Below are 23,198 nucleotides of genomic sequence, written 5' to 3' on the forward strand. Positions count from 1 at the left end.
ATGACAGAACAGTTTTTCTGGACAAGTCACCCTCTAAATCCTCACAGAGCTTGTACACTTATCCAAATTTCCTGCATTTTTATTCTTCAGTGAATCAGAGTTGAATGTATAAAGGAAGATGAGACAATTATCTGAAAAGTATCAGGTAAAGCTATTCTGCTTTTAGATAGGATTCAATTTTAAAAATGTATGTGCACTTGTACCAAATTTTTTTAAGACACCTTTCTATTAGAAGAAGAACTAAAATGGGAAACTTTCCAAAGAGAAGACAAAAGACCAAGTTTAAAGGATAAACAATAGAGTAGAACAGAGAAAAAGACTTTCTTCCGAAGTTAACCTGGAGATGTGGCCAATGTTTTCTCTGCTTTCCTTCTCCCTCCCTCAAACCACCAATGAAAAATATCAAGCAAGTGAAATATAGTCTTAATTTAAATACTACTTTAAAATCAATATAAAATTTATTACAGATCTCAGAGCAAAGACATCTATTTTGTTTTCTAAGCAAACCAAGCATGAGCTGACTCTGTAATTGCAGTTAAAAATTAGACACTTTCAGTTCTCAAGTTGAGACTTCATCATTCTTCAGTAATGCTGCTTCCTCCTGGATTTTGGGTTTCCTGCTTCGTTTGGGATTTTGTCTAACTGCACATCAAAGCTATGGCAGCATCTCAACATGATACATCATGAATCAGTGAAATCAAACTTGAGTATCCTGCACTAAAAACAAGACTCCAGGGGGGGTCTCATATCACAGACCAAAAGCATTATTATATCCCTCTGTTAATCACTTAACAACTGGGTGAAAACCCCTTTTGTTTGTCTAAGGAATTGTTTACCTATCTTGGGTATTTATGTGCACATTCTTACTGGATTTCAGTATAGTTTAATAAAATGTCTTTTCAGTAACTTCTAGATAACAACCATGATGGTAGTCTAACTGAATTCATAATTCCACATGAAGTTTATGAAGCTCCTATTATTTACTACCAGTACAAAGAAATATGATTACAAGTAAACAGACTGAACAAGTAAACAAGTAACAGACTGAAACATCTATCCTGATTTTTATATTCAAGTAAAACACTGAATTTCAATTACAGCAGGTAAGTTTTATCATTTTATTTTATTAAATAATGGAGGCATAACAGTTCAAAAAGGATAATGAAAAAACCTGATCAAAAAAACCCCACTGACTTTGAATTTATATTCAGTATTTATGGGCAAAACATAAGAGATCTTAGCAAGTCTGAGAAAAGCACATTACAATCCAGAGAAATAACCCAAATTAACGGTTTGCTGAATAGTGCCATGTTAACTTTTACAATATCCCACAAAGATGCAATGAAGTTATATTCAAGTAGAATAAATTTTATATATCTTAAAAAAATAAACAGAGGAATTTATAAACCTTTGCTTTAAAAATGTGTAAGCAATAAATCTAAAGTTTTCTTTTAATAAGAAACAACTGAGATGTTTAAAAGATTCTTAACTTCAAGAGTTAATTTAACGCAGTTTCAGATTACTGATTTTTTAAAAATAAAGCAGCGCCACACTGAATCCACTGGTCTTGGTTTCCACCACAAGGTACCTCAATATTTGTCACCACACGGTCTCTCTCCACGCTAGCGTAGACTGGTAAAGATATGCATTCCTCTGGAGAATATGGACCATACGCATCCTGTGAACAAGCAAGCACTTAGTTATCACTTAAACAGACAACAAAACATGAGAACGGAATACTCTCCAATGATACGGTATCTAAAGCTGGATCCTAAACTGGATCTAAAACTGGATCCTGCAGCCTTGGACAGGCAACTCTTGGTCCAGGCTACAAAGGAGTAGGATTACTAACAAAGGAGAGACTTCAGAAAATTCGCTAGACTACTCCATAACTAAGCCTCTACTTTTTCTCTCCAGTTTGTTAAACTGAAAAGACAAGAAAGTATGTAATAGGAGTGATTCTATGAACTACATATCGAAATCTTCATGCACCTAAAAACCCCCAAAATTACATGTCAACAGCTTCTGCAAACCAGGGGCAAGGGAAGTGTTGAGCAGTTCCCAGAGGGAAGAAGGCCCCTCGGGAGCACCAGCGCCGCACTGCCGGGAGCTGCTAACCCGGGCAGGCTGGCATCCTGGGGCAGGCAGTGCTCTCGGCGAGCCCTGCTGCCTCACCTCCTCCCTCCCTGCAGCGTAACCCTGCTGCTCCTCCCATAGTGCAGCCCCAGTTGTGATCTGCATCCCAGATGCTTGAGGGGGATACTTCAGGAACTGCACCAAAAAAATCTTACTCCACACTTCCCAGGCTACTTTATGGATTTAAACAATCATTTCTAACATCAGTGAATCTAAATATAAAAATTGTTCTCTGATACAGAGAGAGCTACTATACCTTACATTAGAGCCTCACAGGGCCCCTACTTAATGCAGGATATTAAGAGGAACCCAGAAGCATTAACCACCATTTAGTTAGATGAGGACTTAAAACAAACAAACAAAAAGCCTAAATTCCCTAGTCCTTTCCACATACTTCTAGCACTTCAAGACAGGCAAACATATGTAAAAAGTTACATTATTAGTAAGAAAAAAAGCAGGTTTGATGACTTTTTGATGTTGTTTTTAAAAATGCCTTTCATACTAATATTGACCACAGTCACAGTTCTTTGGCACTTCTGGAGAACAGGCCATTTCCATTAAGTGCTTAAATAGGAAATTATCAAGTTAACTTTAAACATTCAGATTTGAATTGAGTGCTTTCAACTTCCAGATGAATTAATTTATAATTTGTATTCTCCTACACATGTACTTTCCTACTGCACAGCATTAGCAGTACTACTATTACAAAGTTTACAATTATATTGCAAACACTGCTTAGGGAAGGACCTTGGCTGTACCCATGGCTTTACCTCTCAGTCTGTACCCTGATGAGCAAGCAATGCTCTACTCTGAGAACAGTAACAGCTCCTCTCCACTTTCTACACTTACTACAAACGCTGGGCGCCTTGGGCATAGTCTCCTCCTAGGGCTTTGGACAGGGCATTGTCCCTATGCATGACTATAGAACTGAGCTCAAAGACTCAGTCTGGACTTCCTACAGCATGCAATTTTTGTTTCAACCCATTATGTATTTATTTAGTGTAAATAATTCAGGGTTTGATTCAATTGATATATATTAAGCATGTTTTGCTTCACACTCAAAATCTCCCTTCCTGCCAACAGGAAAATGTCAGATTTTCAAGAATCAAATAACAAAGCAGCACACTTGTTAGAAAGGAATTTGAAACAAAAATGAGGGTCTTTTTAATGCAAATCACATCAAATGTGAGTTAGTGAAGCTCCAATATTAGAAAATAACTAAAAACAGGAAAAAGGAAATATGCAAACAAGAACTGTTTCAAGCACTTTGCCTTGCACGTCAAGTGTAAGCCATTTCTGAAGAATTTTCTTGTTTCTTTTGAAAATCAACTTCCCATGTCTTTTGAACATCAGTGTTTAAATCCTCACAGAAGGTCTGTGCACTGTAAGAGTTGTATAGAATAACTTAATAATCAGAAGTTTGTCAAAAGAACTCAGCTGTTCTCAGAAGGATCATTCCACATTTATCCCTTGGTTAACACCACTGAAGAAGACAAAACGCTGGCCAGTCTGAGAGTAAAATGTTACTCAGAAAATTTAAGTTTTGCCAAAGCTGGGAGGCCAAAAGTTGGCCAGTTTGCCTTCAAAGACCTCTTTTTACACCTTTCAGGTCAAAATAGCTGTTCTTGCACCTTTCTCAATCCCACTGATGTTTTAAGGACTCACATTATCTGAGGGTTAAAACCATTCTGTGAAAGTCTTTTTGAACCACAAATCCTTATGTCCTTGGCTTATGCACAGTCAAAAACTTCTCTTTATCTAGACTGCCTCACACACACTTCTATTCCCCTTAGCGACACCCTTCACAGCTTGGGATCTATCAGTGAATTAAAACTGGAAAGGACCTTCACAGCTGAATGAGAATAAGCATCATGTTAGTAGCAAAAAATACTCCATTTTGAGCACTGCAACATTTTGAGGGGGTTGTCTCAGATAAATCCTGTAGGCTACTTTTTTTTCCCCCAAAGAGTTCACTTTATTTTAGGTTGGTTGAAAATGAACTCAAAGCATTGCATTATAAATATACAGATTTTTTGCTCACTAGATTTCATAAGAGATATTTATGGGGAAAAGAAAACAAATTCAAAACCTAAGAATGCTAAGAGAATATGTTCTACTTCATGCACTCTTCTCCTAAGGAGAGGATAATGAAATAAGGGGAAGTGCATAATGTCCCGATTCTGCCTTGGTTTCTGAGCACAGTGTTTGACTGTGGTCAATTTTTACAGTGAAGCCCATAGCAAAACAACTTAAGGGCAGACCAATTCAGAAATGCTCTCTTAGAGATACTTTATATTTAAAATCGGGGCAGTTGACAAGTTTTGGCCTGTGTTTTAAAAGAATTACATTTTTTTCCAATGCAAAGACTTCAGTTGCTATTCATTTCAAATATGAACTACACTGGAAGTTTAATTTGCTGATTATTGAACTACCTCACTTCTGTTTTATATATAAAGCTCTCTGCTGATGTCACATATAACTTCTGGATCTTACCTTTGAAGTTTAAAGAATATAGACTGCTATTCAGAAAAACACTTAGGACTGTTTTACCTCTAACACAAGATGAATGTTTTTCAGAATATAAAGAGGGTTACTTGCAATCCTCATTTTCAGGGTGCATATGATAAACATTGGGTGTTACCATGTAAAACCATGTATATTCCCATCCTCCTCCACCCACCACTGAGTCTACATATTAAGATGTCTGGCAATTCCTTATTTATCTCATGCACCACCTTTCAAGCAAATTAGAAATCTGTTTCTTTCTCTGAACAAAACAAACCTTGTAAACTACTAAAGAACTGAAAAATCTTTCACTGGTCAAGTTTGTAATAGGTTTTGTGGTGTTCTGGGTCATTTTTTAATTTTCAGTATTTTCTTTTCCATCAAAGCTGGGAGCAGTCGTGCAGATGGTGCTAGTATTTACTTGTGTGTTCAAAGTCTAAATCTCGACCATTACACTTCTAATGCTGTACTACAATATAAAGCTATACTTCCAGTGCTGGAAGTAACAATGAGGGGAAAAAAAAAGAAGTTGGGATACAGTAGTGTGTTAGCAATGGAGTTCCTTGCACAATATCTATCACAATATAGCACACATTTCATGATTCCCATAATTTGTGATAATTAATAAACTCAGTTCTAAATGAAATTCAACTACTTGGGTCCAGTGAACTTTTTTCTTTAACATTCTTCTAACCAAACCTAGCCTTCTCAAGACAGAACTCTGCAGAGTTCTCTAGGTAACCACATAACAAACTCCTCCAGTTAATAAATTCATTTGCTTGATGAATTACTGTCTACAGGACAGGATAAAAGGTGACATTATTTTTCATTTTTTATATACTGCTAATTTTATTTATTGTAATAAAGAAGTGGAAAAAACCTGCATTCACCCCTATTTTTCACTGTCTACATTTACACTTGATTTTTGGTGTAAAAGTCTTAATATATTTTCTTTCAGATCTGTATGTGGGATTCTTCTCACCTGTCTGTCCCAGAGTTAGCGGTCTAAGCTGTCTCTAGAGTCACATCTAGACAGAGATTTATCCTAGTTACCTCGTGATGGGACGGACTTCCTTTTACTGAGACCAAAGAAGGAGCTAAGGCAACAAAGTCATAGAGGGCAATTAACTTTTAGCCAGCTAAATATAGATGAGATGAGTTCTACAATAAGCTTTCTTTTAGTTATAAGACTGAAAGTATATGAATTTGTAATTTCTACACATCCTTGAATAAGTTCTGTGTAACTTTTTGCTTTATTTATCAGAGATTGCTATTGTAATTGGAGAGCAGAAGCAGTAATAATTTTTACTGTTTGGTTTACTTCACTTTCATCTTACATAGTTCTGCAAGCATTGGCATTTTTTCAAATTAGTGTAAGTAGGGGAAAGGCTTTATATGCTTACAGATCACATCATGTTCTCTATGTTTTTATTGCTGTTGCATTTTAATTTAATGTTTTAAAACGCAAAGAAAATATATTCTAGGAATGAACTCCCAAACTCATGCATAAATACACTTTTGAAAATACGTTAATTTTTTTAAAAAGACAAGGGAAAAAAGGTATGACTGAAATAAAGCCCTTTTCTTAATCTAAACAATAGAAACTAAAAAATATTGACAAAATTATAATAAGTTCTTGTTTGATATCAAAGTAACTGCTTTTCCTATTAAAGACAGGGATTTTTGTTTTGAAATGAGGGGAAAAACAGGTCAGCAACATCATACTGAAATGCTACCACACAGAAAAAAAAGCAAATTATGGGTCTTGAAAGTTTAGGGCTTTTAATAATTTAGTACCTGTGGAATCCAGGCCATGTAACAAGGGAGAACAGATGACACACTGGGAGAATCATGCAGATTTTCTGAAAGTCGATTTCCATCAAAACTGCAACCTTCCAGTTGTAAGCCACTGATCTGCCATGGAAATATAAAATATTCAAACATATATAACAGACTTGAAATGTTAGTAATGATTACACTGTGCTTTAATAAATGATGATCCTTTATACTGTAACCAAATTTTTATATAACAGGAAACTAATTATTGTAATGTTCTGTGTGAGAATAGGAAATATGATTTAAAAGCAAGATCTGGACCATGCTTTGGCGTGAACTTCCTCTGATTTGGATTCACATTCTTTGAAATGTTAGAGAAAAATACCTGTAGATGTCATCATTAATGAAACTGCCTGGCATTAGATTAATGGAAATATGATAGCAACAGCCAAGTACACAATCATTACAATGTCAAGAAGAAGAGAAGAACAATCACTGAAATAAGCATGACTTCTTGCTTGGAAGTCTGAGCACAACTTTCAAAGAATGGAATGCACAATTACACAGCTTCTGCAGAGGCAAACAAAGTATATTGAAATAATATGAGAGAACATTTTATTTAACATAACTCAAGATTTCTTAGATAAACTATTGTTTGGAAAAATTAAATAAGAATCCCATATACTTCTATAAGTAACTATGCAATGCTTTATATGTAATATGTTTTAAGTGCTTTCTTTTAATTGGTAAGTACTTTCAGTCTCTGAACTAAACATTCTCTTTTTTTCTTCACTGAAGTCCTGCATAAATTAATGATAATGATATCTATTATGTATTACTTCCAAATAAAATTTTCAGTATCTGTTGATAATTTTATTTTTCCAGTACAAATAATAATAGTTTGCCAGTATAAATAATAATAATAATAATAATAGTCCGTTCGGCCTGCTGAAGTAAGAACTTCAATTTTAGCAATAGTAAAACTTAACTCAGTAGTAACTTTCATGCAGCTTTTCAAAAGGCTAAATCTTGAGCTGGAGCAGATGTCTAACAGAAGCTACAATCTGAAAATCATCTGTCTGTTATACTCTCATACTAAAGCCCTGAATTAAATACATAATACTGAGGTAGGCTTTCACCAAATACAAGGTTCATAAAGTAGTGCTAGAACTAGGAAATACAATGCTGTTGGAAACTGGATGAGTGACCACATAACCAAAATGAAGAAAAGTATAATTTTCTAATACATTCGCTCTTGCAAGAAATTTTAAAAAGTGTATTAAATTTCAAAAAGTGGTTAAAGTATGATGTTACAATGAAGATCGGTATCATAGAAGACGTAACGGAAATAATTTGCTTAGGTAATTACAGTATTCTAAAATTATTTATTTGACAAGAAAAGTTGCAATTAAACAGTAACACAATAGGGGTTACTGTCATGCTTGAAAAGCAATGCTTTCCTCCCAGGTGTTGGGGTTTTTTTGTTAATACTCTACTAACTGTATACTAGCTAAGATTATATTTTGCATTTTTAATAACTAATTATTCTTCTGATTGTAGACAGGACATGCAGTCTTCAAAAATTTGCTTCTTTAAAGTCCTATTTCTGTTCTAACTCTGAGCTGAGGATTCTTCCTTACAATGCGCAAGATGCATATATAAATATTCTAACATGAAAAAAAGGTTATAAAAGATTGCATTTAAAAAAACTATAGAAAAAAGCTGTGTTTCACCTTAGATAGACAGTGACCAGAGAAGTGGAAACATTCTGTGAAGCAATCTGTGCTTCATACAGACTAGGACTCACAGTAAAGCCTCCAAAACTGTGGATAACCTGAACCAAAACAACAAATGGAAAGCTCAGAGTAGTATGACTTTTTCTCTAACTTTAACTTCCACAAATCATTATAACAAGGCCTCAGTGAAATTAACTGAATCTTTCAGACTTTCTATTCAGAACTGCAAAAACTTTTTTTCTCCTTCAACCTCTTGCCAAAAGATTAAGGTCTTTTCTTCATTATGAAAGTGTGACACTCCTCTCCCTTCTCCTGCCAAGTTTATTGTGATCTTTCCTTTGAATCTTCCCTAAGATTTTCAGGTCTGGTGCTTTCAAGGTACAGTGTTAACATTTGATATTTTGTACCATTTCTTTTCAAACTCAAAATCTCTCCACACAGAGAGATTTTGGAAAAAGCTGGCTTTATCTAGTAAAAGAGAAGTTTGGGTGTCAATAATCTTTAATGATAGCCAATATACATTCCAGTGCCACTTCTTCTGTCTTGCAAGAAAAAAGAATATGAAGAAATATATCATAAAAAGAACAAAGACTGACTAATGACTACACTGAGGCTTTCCCAGACTCCTTCCTACTGCTCTCTGTTGTTAACATTGATACTTAAGGCCTCACTTTAATATATGCACAGGTCCTAGATTACACTTTATCTCACTACACTTCTGACTGAGTGCTTTCAAAGCTCTTATTTATCCCTATCACACAAACACTAGAAAGATTCATCTCATATGTTCTTCTTTCCGTCCTTCCTGCACTCTGCAGGGAATTTTGTTATGGAGTTTAGTTTGATAAATATGTGAGTTTGGCAAAGTTATTGAGGGAAGACTGGTCTGATGAAGAGGTTTTAAAATTTATTCTTAGGGTGTTCAAAGGTCTGGCCATCCTGAACATCTCTAAAAGAAGTTTCTATAGAAGTAGGTCACCTATTGAAAAATCTCTTTCTACTGCACACACATTTCGTCTTTTGATATTGGCAGTTCCTTTGACATTATAGTGATGTAAAATAACATCATTTGATCTCCTGGAAAACTTCAGCCAATCACAGAAACTCCTTTGAAGATGAAGACCAAAATTTTGGCTTTGATTCAATATTAAGAGACACTGGAAAAAAAAAAAAAAAACCCACTGGAACAAAGTCCTTTCAGATGCTGTTTGGCTGAGTACTCCCATAGCCATGTTCTTATTTCTATGATAAATGGTATAGAGAAATGAAAACTACCATGAAGGACACGGATTTCACAGTATCTATAATTAGCATGCATAGTATTTTTGCAACTCAGCTCAGACTAATGGCTGGAGTTGACCATAATTTTTAAAATTTTGATTCTTACAAAATATTTGGCATTTTGCAACTATCGGTACTAGTTTAGTTCCAAAAAAGTTATTGTTACATACTACAGATTATGTTTCTTTAAAATACATTTGTAGAATATGTGCTGATACAATGATCCAAAGCATCTCTGTTTCCAAAATTTCAAATTCTCTGCAATTAATTTTTCCTTACTATTTAATGCCATAATTTCCCATTAAATGATACAAACTACAGCAGACTTCAGGAAGTCATAATTTCACTTCATTACCTCTACAGGTCCATCATTAATTTCTTATATTTCAGGACGGAGGTATACTGTAAAAAAAGACTTCTCAGGATGCCTTATAATAGTATTTCTGTCAAGTATTTCTGTCAATTGCTAAGAACATAGTTTTGATATTAATGCTGATATTATGTATTTGAATATTATAGTTTTGCAATAAATCTTTGTTTTTCACTATTTATATTAAGTTCTACCAAAGCTTATAGCACTTACTACCCAAAAAGTCTCTTACCATGTTTCTTCCTTTCTTCCATTCTTTTCTACAATAACAGAAAATGAAATGCCAAAAGGAGTGACTACCTTCTCTTGTAAAACAGCACAATCAGTGCACAAAGCAAACAGTATTTGCATATCAATATGTGATTATATTGCAATAGCCATACATTTTCAGTACCTTTTGTTAAAGCAATCCGAAGTGATATTACAGTGTAATTTTATACAGATTGATTCTAAATCAGATACTCATCACGTCCTACTAGGAGAGATCTACTCCACATCATACGTCTAAATTATCACCTGAATTAACACTCATAATTTAACATCAGATTTGATAATCCACCTAGATTCAGGTGTATTCTTGGCCTGATTGAGTGTTCCTCTGCCTACTTTGTAGTTACAGTGACAGTTCTAGCACTTTGTACTTCTGACTTACAGATGATCACAGGGTATATTATTTGAAATTTTTGGCACACAAAGATCACTCTAAATGTCTACAATTGCTGAAGCATGATGCCATTTTTTTAAAAGTGCAGGAAGACTGAAAAAGCATTTTCATCATACAGATCCTAATGAGATTTTCACCTTCTTTTCCTTATCAGAACAAATTCTAAGCCATCAAAAACTTTTAAAATTAAAGGCAAGAAAAAAAATCTCGAAGAACATATCTTCAAAACAGTCACTAACTGACAGTGCAACTAAGAAAGTTATACGAAGTATGTGTGAATCTTAGGTTTAAATTCAGTGTTCATCTGCATTCCTAATTGTTCTGATCCCTCAACAAAGATATTCTACTAGAATAATTAAATAGCCATTGATTCAGGGACTTGAACACGAGTCTCCCATATCCCAAAACAGAGCGCCCCAACTATGTGAGTACAGAATCAAGTCTCTCGGTGGAAATAGTCACACAAAGTGAAATAGCACCATTAGCATAAATTGAGACTGATAAACCTCAGAACAGCCTATACCATGATCTGGTTCTTGTAGGGGATGTGAGAGATCCAATTTTAAACCTGCAGTCTGAATCATGTGAAGAAAGAATATGAAGAATCAACAAATCAAATCATCTGAAAAAAATAAATCATATTTACCAAGTCTACCAATTATTTTATCATAAACTTTCTGATAGTTTGAAGATCTATCTTACTTAAGAAGACAGTGGCTTAGCAAAAAGAAATGAATGCAGGCTCATGCCACTTGGATAAAATAATCTGAAGACCTGAAAGCCGCCAAGGAGGAGGAGAACAGCAGGACTGGGTATATCTGAGTTTGTCTTATAGACAAAAAGCTGTATGATCAGGTGGGTTCTAAACTGAAACACAATAAATCATAATAAAAAGAAAATTTCCAAAGGGAACAAAAAAACGTGTTTGTGCAGACACAAAATTATATCTATGCATATATACTATTAACTGAATACATTCATAGATGTATACACAATAGGATGCCAAGAAACATTTTACATTTATTTCAGTTACCTTATTCTGCACACAAATGAAATAGAAACAGATCTTTTGCTTATGAACTGAATTTTTAAATGCGAAAAATTTCTTAGTAGCCTTATCTGCAGACAGAAGAATATCCAATGAGGAAGTAACAGTTAAGTATAAGGCTGAGATACACAATGTCAAACTTGTAGTGGCCCAGTTCACTGAGGATTGTATGTATTGAACTGGATCATGTGTAGCCTAAGCCAGTAAAAGTAGACATGTTATTTTTTGGTTAAAACTTTCCACCTTGTTTTTACAACCTTGTTGTAATCACTGTTGTGATTACACTTTGTTTTCTTCTATTTCACTCCTATGTAAGATTTTCCATTCATGTACCACACTTTCTATAGAAGAAATGTTCTTATCAGCACTGCTGTTTTTATACAGTGATGATATCTTTAATCAAGTAGATAACTGGTGTTCTTCATAACAGCATTGTATAAACTTAACATATATTTTGCATAAAGTCTGAAAAGTCTTTAAATAACTCTTTCCTGAACGCTATGTCTCAAAGATACCTGTATATTTAAACTTCCAAAATGTGACAGTTTAAAAAAACCCAACCTTTTACCTTCAGGCAATTCACCTGGTAGGACCTACCAGCTCCTACAGTGGTAGGATCATAGCAATTTTAGGTTTTCTCCTGTCAGTGGAGAAAGACAGGTATCGCCTGAAATTGTTTAACTCATTGAATTTAATCTGAATTGACGCATGTCTGTCTTCATTGACAAAATGAGGCTGGTAAACTCCAATTTCCGATTTAGGCATTTAAAGTCAAGTAGGATAAAATAGGGTCCGAGCTACCTCACCATAGCATGTGTTTAAGGACTTACCTATTCTGCTGATTGAATTTTTTTTCACTCAAGCTCCCCATTCCCCACTCAAAATAGCTCCCCATTCTACAAGGTTAGCCTGAATTCTTGATACTGCAGCTACAATGTTAACTTTACCAGTATTAAAATTCATATTCCTCATGTGAACCAAGCTTAACATGCCACCCAGAGGATCCTTATCAAACAAGATACATTTTAGAGGATGATTTTTCTGAATCACTGACATTTTTATGCCATGTTACACTCCATGTGGTATTTAGCTTAACTAATGTGAAAGTTTCTCCCCAGTTCTCCACGAGCATGAGGAAGGACTCACAGAAAGGAATCTAAATATTCAGCATCGCAAAGGGTTCCAAAGCCTTTCTGTACATCAAAGATTCAAAGGAGCAGTTGTATTGGGTTTGCGTGGCAAGGTTTTAGTAGCGGAGGGGCTACAGGGGTGGCTTCTGTGAGAAGCTGCCAAAAGCTTCCCCTGTGTCTGAGAGAGCCAATGCCAGCTGGCTCCAAGATGCACCCACCGCTGGCCAAGGTCAAGCCCAAGCCCACCAGCGACGGTGGTAGCACCTCTGGGATAACGTATTTAAGAAGGGGGAAAAAGACAAAGGAGAACAACGGGACAAAAACTGCAGCGGGGGTAAGGAGTGAGAGAGAGTTTGTGAGAGGAACAACTATGCAGACACCAAGGTCAGTGAAGAAGGAGGGGGAGGAGGCGTTCCAGGTGCGGGAGCCCATGGTGAAGACCATGGTGAGGCAGGCTGTCCCCCTGCAGCCCATGGAAGTCCATGGTGGAGCAGATATCCACCTGCAGCCCAGGGAGAATCCCACGCCAGAGCAGGTGGATGTGCCTGAAGGAGGCTGTGACCCCGTGGGAAGCCTGCGCTGGAGCAGGCTCCTGGCAGGAGCTGTGGACCCATGGGGAGAGAGGAGCCCATGCTGGAGCAGGTTTGCAGGCAGGACTTTGTATGACACGGGGGACCCACGCTGGAGCAGTCTGCTCCTGAAAGACTGCACCCCGTGGAAGGGACCCATGCTGGAGCAGTTCGTGAAGAACTGTAGCCCGTGGGAAGGACCCACATTGGAGAAGTTCATGGAGGACTGTCTCCCGTGGGAGGGACCCCACGCTGGAGCCGGGGAAGAGTGTGAGGAGTCCTCCCCTGAGGAGGAAGGAGCGGCAGAGACAACGTGTGATGAACTGACCGCAACCCCCATTCCCTGTCCCCCTGCGCCACTTGCGGGGAGGAGGTAGAGAAAATCGGGGGTGAAGTTGAGCCCAGGAAGAAGGGAGGGGTGGGGGGAAGGTGTTTTAAGATTTGAGTTTATTTTTCATTTTCCTACTGTGATTTGACTGGTAATAAATTAAACTGATTTTCCCCAAGTCAAGTCTGTTTTGCCCGTGATGGTAATTGCTGAGTGACCTCTCCCTGTCCTTATCTTGACCCACGAGCTTTTTGTTACATTTTCTCTCCCCCATGCATTTGAGAAGGGGAGTGATAGAACAGCTTTGGTGGGCACCTGGCATACAGCCAGGGTCAACCCACCACAGCAGTGAAGATACTGGTGAATACTTACTAAATACAGATTCACTGAATATTGCTCTTACTGAGGAAAGCATGATATTCAAATCAAGTAAACTTGACAAGATTCTTACCTTTTGTTAAAAATAACCACTCACCTAACTGCTTCTACTATTCCTGTGGCAGAGAATTTGCTCTTAAACAAACTTCTCTTTTTATTTTTGATTCTGCTTGGAATGTAAGACTCATTCATGTAAAGCAATAGAGAATATTTGGTTTTGCCTACATATAACAGTGACTGCTAACAGTGTAGTGTAACTAATATTACCAGAAATCTACCACATAAATTTTGCACATAACAAAGAATTATAAGCTGCAATACACCTAACTGGAGTGTTGTTATAAAACTCTTTGCTCTAATTACCCTTTAATTCTTTAGTTTCCAAGCAGCTACTTCAATCTAGCAAATGTAAAATATTGTCAAATGTTTTAGCATATGAAAATACTTAGGTAATATTATTCATGCATGGAGTTCAGGTATTTGACATTGACTTCTGACACTTTTCAAAGATGGTAGGATAGTTTTGAAGAAGTCCAGGCTTCTAGGATCTGCAGCTGATAGCCTACTAGAATGAGTGGTCTGAGATATGTAACTCAGTTTTGGCACACTGCTATGGACATAGAAGTCAGCTGAACCTGGAACGTCTGAACATGTGATTTGCAGGCTCTGAGGTTTATCATATCCCAGGTTTACCCCAGGGAATCAAATTGCCCTAAAAGCCCCTTGGTTTATTTATCTCCAGGTTCTAGACTCCCATCTGCTTCTCATTAAATGAAGCAGGCAACCATTACTCTCATTTAAATACCAAGATTGAATAATTTTCTAAATTATATTCTCGAGTTCCAGTAGGAATTAATTCAACAATGTTCAAAAGACTATACTGTATAAAGGTCAGAGTGGATGATTACAGCTATCTTTTCTAGCCTTACAATCTATTAATATTTTAGCAATATGAATTCTTACACATTCTGTATTAATAATTTTAGATGGTGTCAGCAGCCAACCCAGAACCCTAATATCTCCCACAGCCTTGTGTCTGCCTGCATTACCAGACTAGAGAAAGTGCCCTGCCACTTGCTTTCTGTCTCCTAGTCTAGCAATCTCTCTAGTCTAGCAATCTCTCTGCCTTAGCTGCACATCAGTACATAGTCACGTGGTGAGTGCCCTGCATTATTCACCCATGTTTCTGTAAGAACACAGTTTTAAGTACCATTCTCTGTGCTGAACACAGCACTTTGAGCTGTGCAGTATTATCATGGGACCAACATACCTGTTGGAAGACATAGCATAGAAAACATATTTTGTGAACTCCCTACGAAATCAAATATAAAACAGGTGTGAAGAGATCTGCACTCAGCCGAAGTGGCAGTGCCACCTGAAACGTTAAGAAGCTAAACTAAACCATTTGAGGATTCATCTCTACTTTGCAATCAGTAGTGACTTTATGGCTGCTGGCTGCAGACCTAACTGTCCATTAAAAAATTGTTTGGTCTTTATCATGTCAAAAGCTAGTCATATTATAGTCACTTTGGTCTGTTTACTTCCTTAGAAGTCTCTTTTCAGTGATTTGACAAATGCTAACACATGGCCTTAGACTTCCAGATCTACGTGTGTATTTCCTCTTGCTACACGCCACAAGTCTTTCTGGATAGCTACTTTCTGGACAACAGTTAGCTATTAACTAATAGAATTGCAGGTTCAATTTTTATCTAAAAGGTGGTTGAAGAGAATGGAGCGAGAATAAGTTTAAATTTTAAATTTTAAATTATTTTAAATAAGCACTGTGACTAGGGAGGGATAAAAAGATAACTGATTTCCTTCTCCCATTTCTGCAGAATTTCTGCACTACCATTTTTGTAGCTGCATACCATTAACCAGCCTTTGTATCTCAGGTACACCAATGTATTTCTAGCTCAATTTTCCAGAAAGTTATGGACAGATGACTTGGACTATGCTAATAAAACATCCTCGTAAAATTCTAGTAAAACATCCTAGTAAAATACCTTAACTTGGAGTTTGCCTTCCTGTATTCGTCCTTTCCATGATGCTGTAAATTTAAGGCTGTCCACTGAACAGCTCATTACTCTGCAAGGGAAACATATATACAGTAAATCTGAGAGACATGTAACAACAGGAAATGAAATACAAAACCAAAACCAATATATTTTCAATGTGTACCATATCATACTAAGTATTACTTAGAAGAAAAATAAATTTTTAATTTCATCTAAAATAAAAAAAAAATGAGCATTTAAACAAGTAACTCACAGCTATTCTACTTCAGTGCAAGTAATAACAATGAGATGACTAATGACAGCAATTGACATAATTTGTTAGATCTGTGCCCTGAAAACAAAATAACCATCTTCACGCATAGGGAACAACGGCACATTAGCACACATAAATAGGCAGATTATTTTTCCCTCACCTTGCAGTCTCCTGGCGTAAGGCATTGAGAAATGTGTCTGGATGAAATAGCTCTGAAAGGTCAAGGGTGTCTGACAGTAGTTTCTGTTTCTCTGCTTTTTCTACCCAATTCTAAGAGACAGAAGAAAAAAAAAGGAAAACAAAGAACCCCGAAGTTATTGCCTGATTTTTCAACATTTTGAGTTAATGTGGGTTTGTCAATTATTATGAGTAATGAAAAATGTTTGTGTAAATATACTGTAACCTCAAAGAATAATATTAATTTCAATTATTTCAAACTGGTAAACAGAAAATTAACACCACTTAAAAGTATAAAGGAAACCAGCAGTTTATGTGTAATGTGACTCATCCACTTTAAACAAACTTGTGTTCCATTCTTTGTACAGTGCAGCTCACTTCGTACAATGAAACTTTTATCAAGTTTGTAACATTCTGTTGAAACCCTATTTCACCTTTACTAACAAAAGAGTTTATGTTTTCCATCAAAATGGTTGTCGTCACTGTCTTTGCTTTACTAAGTGCAGGTAAATAACTGCATTCCTTTCAAGTATGCTTTAAGATCACTGTTTGTGTAAACTGCATATTAAATTCAAGAAACACTTGATTTTCAATCTGAAGTAAGAGATTTATAAACACTAACCAACATTTTTTTGAAAATAGCTCTTAGTATTAAGTTGATACTGCCATTTTTAGTGTACTAGTTTGAGACATGAAATCACAGAATTTCTGATGAGATAGAAACTGCCCTTTGTTATATTCGGTAATAAATTAAACTAACAGAGGTAGGGGGAATATCTGGTGTCAGTTGCCCTTACAGAACACATGCCCCAACCTACTTCTTTCACCCCGTCTTACATGGAGCTATGAAGACTGTTACTAGGAGCAGTAAGCTTGGAATTTCCCATCAACTTAATGCATTATGAGCCAACACGAGAAAAGAGACACACATTGCACCTTGCAGTCTAGATAAACCATGTGTCTTAAGTAATGAAATCTGAGTTTGATCTTCAAAACACTAACAATCTCAGACTAAAGAATTTGTTATCTTCAGATGAGTTATTTAGGTACCTGAGTGGTTATGCAACAGTCTGCACTCAAAATCCTACGGTTTGAAACTTTTATACTGTACATCTTTGGTACAATTTCTTTATACAGTATAGTCACAGTCCTGACTATGGTACTGTAGTATAAACGTTAAGTTACCGTATAACCTACTCTATAAGTAGTCTCAAGCCATATGCTTCTGCATAGAAAGATGCATGTTTAATACTAAGCCAGAAAATAGAGACTAAGATTCCACATGCTACTACTAAACAGAGAAAGACAAACCACACTCTCTTCTAAATACGAGATACTAGAAGATTACAAAATTACTCTAGTCACTGAATAAAAACTCTTGAAAGCTACACTGTCATTAGACAATGCACCTGCCAGGCATCCATATCTTGTTTAAAAAATACTTTACTGTATTCTCTGAACTGCTGACAGATGAATAATTCTATAGAAGCATCTTGGAAGTGACAAAATAATCCAAAACACAAGTAAATATCACTCAGTGAATTTTATTTTATTTTGTCAGTGTGTCAGACACATCTCCATAATGTTTCCACCATGTTCAAACATTTAATCGGTGATCTTTTTATCTGTCACATAACTGATTATGAGCCCTGAACCCAAATGATTATGAGTCAGTTAGGAGATTTTTGCTTTCCATTTTCATTAGCTAAATGTACACAGTTAATGACTCTTGTCTGCATGATTCTTTTAATGACTTTATATAACAATCTCTTTTATCACATAGCAGTAACTCTACATTCTGGTTAAGACAGATTTTGTAAATTGTTTTGTGTAATAAAAGTAGACACAATCATTTCAACTTGTATTTAATATAATCATTCTATTGTTGCCATCAAATAAACTTTTAATGTAACTGCTTAAGAGAAACACTGTCAGGAACATAGATGCTTATATTCTATCCAATTAAAAGACCAGTATGGGTGATACTAATTCTGAACTGAATTAATTAAGTCACACTAGGAAATACACAATAACAAAAACTTTCATTAGATCACAAAAGCAAAGTTTGTAATTGCTTGTACCGCTCTACATAAAGCTGAAGACATAGCTCATTCACAGCTGTTTAATAAATAATTTACAATTTAAATGCAATAAAAATGATAGCAAAATGCATTTTACAACACAAATGTAAAAAACTATCCTTATGCTTATTCTCCTTTTTGTCTTATGTGACCACATGGCAGCATGTTAGTGAAGTGCTACAGTCTCAAAAGACAACAACACTCTATTATAAATAAACAGATGATTTGTCACTAGTACATCCACTGCCACTGCCGTAACAGCTGGAAGAGATTAGGTCTTGAAGGGAAGTAAATTGGAGGGAAGGGAAGCTAAGCTGTAGAAAGACTGAAGTGATGTTTCTTGAAAGGGAGAAATCCTGTAACAGATTAGCTAGAATATCTTCATTTCCCTCTCCTGTCCTGACTCCAATAAAAACATATGTTGACTTCTTTTCTCAAAGTGATGCAAAGTTGTTTGACTTCTTATTGGTCTTGGATGGCCATGTAGCATTTCAGTGTGAAGGGCCTTCCTCCATCACCAACTCAGTAGAAAATTTTGCCTTTCCCGCCAGGTAGGCCAAAATAATCCATGCATTTGTCACTTGCCAGCTGGATTACAGTAAGAAGACTACCATCAGCTCCAAGATGGTGTAAAATCTAGTGACTTGTCTCTTTGTGGCTCAAGCCAATACCCATGCTCTCCCAACCGCCCCCTCACTCCTGGCTCCCATAATATGGCCTTAAACACATTTGCTGCAATTCAGGATTTGTTTTCCTTCTTCAAAACAGCTAATAGCCAAGACCTAAACTCACGAAAAGCAGCTTTCAGTGTATGAATTAATGATACATCTTTGGTTAGATATGGCAGCTATAAAATCTGGGAAAAGGCATATAAAAGTTGAAATGGTTTTAAAAAATAAATTCACATTGTATCAATAATTTCTGTTATACCAATAATGTGGTCCACAAGGCCAAATATCCTAACCCCCAAAAGATTTATATTACAAAATAAAATAAAAAATCTATCATACACTCTTCTTTGTAACTGTTTATTTCAATATTTCATTATTTCAATATTTTCTGAATCTTTCTTATTACAAAGAAACTAGAAATTTAAGTGTGCACTGTCCATGATAGATTAATATAGCATATGATGATTATAAATATAATAGCAAAACTTATCAGCGATGCCCAAAATGCTTGCAAAGCAATTCCTAGCAGGGTATTTCAAAACTTCAATTAATGTGAGGTTCTGCTTGGTAGAATAAAAGGATTTTTTTTTTTTTACAAAGATAAATCTCTAAGTGTGGTTTCAGGTGGTTCAAATAATATTTTTCCAGGTATCTTAGCATCCAAGAAGCATCTATTCCATTTTCAGAGAGAAGCCTTCCTTATCTTCTATAATCCCAAAGCAAACTGAGCACCTCATATTGAACAGTGGAAGGAATAAAGAGGCTGCCAGATTTTCACATTATCATTTATACAACTTGAGGATCACAGAATTCCTCTACAATGAATCCAGTACTTTTCCTTCACCTGTTTTAATTCATTCCAAATGTATTCTCTTCCACCATGTTTTTCCCTTGGTGTGGTCCCAGAAGAGAACTTTTATTGAAAGAGAAAATCATATAAATTGCTAAAGAAGTGATTTCATTTCTGTGCCTAGATGGAAAATTGTATTCACTGTTATATGAATATGCATAGCCAGAAATCATAGAGTACAATTCTGTTTTCCCATTAGTCTTAGAGGGATTCAAAGTTATGAGGGAAAAAAAATGCAGGACTTTGGATAAGTCTGAGAGCAAATGATGGTGAGTAGCACTGCTAGGAGAGTAAGTATTCAGTTAACCAGAGTTTAGATTAAGCAAAGGTCAATCAAGCAGTTATGCTAGAGTCCTATTTTCCTCACAGTGCAGCAGCTGTTCCATAGGTGCACTCCTAAGTGTTGGCATTCAGTGGTAAATGCCAGCAGGAGTAATTGTGTTACACTACAAAGAAATGAAACAGAGGTATTTTCTTCTGGCATTGAGCAAAGAGGGGGTAACAGCTTCTCAGGAGCAACTGGCATACAACAATTTGCTCCCTTGTGGTAATTTTTTTTATATGTGAAATCACTGAAATATTATTCTTGAGCTAGTTATCCTTTATTAAATGAACAAGTGAATACTTCAGTATTTCAGGTATATGATAAGATGTTGGCACATACTATCTTTCAAATGGTAAATCACACAGGAATTTAATCCAGAGTCTTATTTTTGTTTTAAAATAGCTTTCTCCTCCTTTCTTTTTTTTTTTTAATTTTTTTTGTTTGTTTTGTTATTTTAGAGCATGCAGACCATAACTGCTGGTTAATGCTTTAAGAGAAAATACTATTACTTCTTTATTTCAGTTTGACATGCCTCAGAAACCCCCCGTTTGATCAGGAAGTCTTAACACTAACACAATAGCACAGTGTTAAGGCATAAAAACTCTGAGTCCATTAGTATCAACATGCTACCTAACAATGTGCCAGAAGCAGATGTGCAGTAAGGCATAGCTGAGGGAACCATTAGCAAATGTGGTATCATTCTGGTTACTGTATTAATTTATTTTTACCAAAACAGGAACTTAACATTCCATTAATTGCTGTTTCCTACATTTAATAAGGATACCAGAATGATGATGCTGTATAAGAACTGTAACATCACACTAACAAGTTCAAGATTGATGTATGCCAAAAATATCTACTTTCAGATATTTCCTATATGATCACTAAACACAGAATCCAGTTAGACAATACTCTTATGCTTCATGCCTTCTAGTCTTTTCTTTCTCCACAACTAAATACATCAGTTACTAAGTGCTAGACTGCATTTGCAGTTACGTAGAGTATAACTGGGTAAGGAAGTATAAGAGCTGGAACTACTCCTTGGTAGAACCAGAAACTAAAAAATGTGCACAGCAAAGGGGATAACATTCAAAGAAACTTCAGTGTCCTCTCCTTCTGAAAGAGATTATGGTCCTACTTCCCACCTCCACTGGTAAGAAGTTGCAGGGCAGGGAAAACAGTGGCACATAATATTCATTTGCAGGTAACAGACAAGACTGCCTACCATAATCCTTGGACAAAGTCAAGACTACATCAGACATAATTCCTTTGCAGAGCTCTGGAGTAGTGATGCTGAAATGTATATTGTGATGGTGCTGGTGTGACTAAACAAGGGTAAAGAATACTCAATATATTAAGCACTAGTAATGACGGGATGCACAACAGTAATTTGTTTTATAGTATCAGCTTGAAGGCTATGTTACAATAAGGTGAGCCAACAGAGAACTGTTTAACTTTGCTATGGTTCATTTTCTCTGGTCAACATGGCACGAGATACAGATTTTCCATTAAGCATCTCCCTCACAGTCCTTGTTGCTCTTCTGAAACTATGATCCCTTGAACTGCAAGTCATCAGTCTCTCTCTTTTTTTCTTTTTTCTTCTTTTTTTACTGTTTACCAGTCATTTATTTTCTGTTAACACCTTCTCTTGAGGCTGTCAAAATTCAGAGAAAATCTCTCAGCCATGCCTGCGTCACAGAATTCTCCTCTATTAGCAAGTATTAAGGCTTAACCTAACTCTCAGGTATGTATGCAATGTTCATCAAACCCATTAAAGCAATCTAATCAGAAATTGTTTAACTCTGTGGTGTACGTATCCCAAAATATACCACAATGAAAAGGCAAAGAAGGAAATCTATTTTTCTACAAGGAAAAAGAGATCTCAGAATGGAAACAGTGGCTGATGCAACCCCAGTCTAAACAAAGGAACTACATGATTGCATTGCCATTTAGCGTGAAGGTACTTCAAATATAGTATATGAGCTATTTGAAGCCCATAAAGCCTTTCTTTAAACCAGAAAGGGAAGTTTTTTATTGTGGCCAACCTGAACAGAACAGATCATCATCAAGGCTGTAGGTCTCTTTCAGATGTCCTGTCACACTTGAGGGCTAAGAGAATGCTGAAGAGCAGTAGCATGGCATGAAGCTTCATTCAAACCTGTCCTCAGAAGTAACCCGGAGAAACAGACATTATGGAGTAATTTAGGGAAAAAATATTGCACATTTGGTTAAACAGCACACTTTGTTTTGTTTTATTTTTAAATGCTTTTTTGTTTTCTTTTTTTTATATACAATGGTTTTAGTTTTAAAATTATTTCTGTTATAGAAATAATTTATTCATAAAACTAAACATTTGGCAACAATACTATCTATGTATTTTGATACCTACTGCATGAAATTTTAAAGTATCCTACAGTAACATGGAATCACAGAATAATTACAGTTGGAAGACCTCTGGAGATATTCTAGTCCAACTCCCCACCCTTGAAGAAGGGCCACCCTAGAGTAGGTTGCTCAGTGGCTTGTTCAATGATATTTTAAATATCTAGAACGACAGAGATTCCACAACTTTCTCTAGGCCGCCCGTTCCAGTCTCTGACCACCCTCAATGTGATTTTTTCCTTCCAAATGTCTAATCAGTTGCCCTTCTTGCAACGTGTGTCTGTTTTCTCTTGGCTGATCTTAGTAAGTGCCACTATGTATGTCTAAGCAATACATGAAACATTTGAAATTTTCAGTGCATATAACTAGATACATCACTACTGAATATTTAACATTTAAGAAAGGAGTACTACACTGAAGTGGTACAAATCAGGTGAATATTCATTAGAGCAGATTTGACCCAAAAGGTACAGTGGAGAAGTTCTAAATTAGAAAATTATAGAATTTATGTTGTAAGGGACCT

At 36.0% G+C, this 23,198-nt stretch overlaps 1 protein-coding gene across 1 annotated transcript in view; it reads right to left on the reverse strand.

Moving 5' to 3' along the window:
- Window positions 1–1,519: 1,519 nt before the first annotated feature.
- The window catches only part of DYNC2H1 (dynein cytoplasmic 2 heavy chain 1), a 197,891-nt gene continuing 176,212 nt past the window's right edge, over window positions 1,520–23,198 (reverse strand). Inside the window, exons 86-89 of the mRNA XM_075724522.1 lie at window positions 16,350–16,459; window positions 15,925–16,006; window positions 6,439–6,555; window positions 1,520–1,678 (exon numbers count right to left, since the gene is read on the reverse strand). Of these exons, the coding sequence (XP_075580637.1) occupies window positions 1,520–1,678; window positions 6,439–6,555; window positions 15,925–16,006; window positions 16,350–16,459 (468 nt within the window). The remainder of the gene's footprint in view (window positions 1,679–6,438; window positions 6,556–15,924; window positions 16,007–16,349; window positions 16,460–23,198) is intronic.

This window comes from Pelecanus crispus, chromosome 1, assembly GCF_030463565.1.
Source record: "Pelecanus crispus isolate bPelCri1 chromosome 1, bPelCri1.pri, whole genome shotgun sequence".
NCBI lineage: Eukaryota > Metazoa > Chordata > Aves > Pelecaniformes > Pelecanidae > Pelecanus > Pelecanus crispus.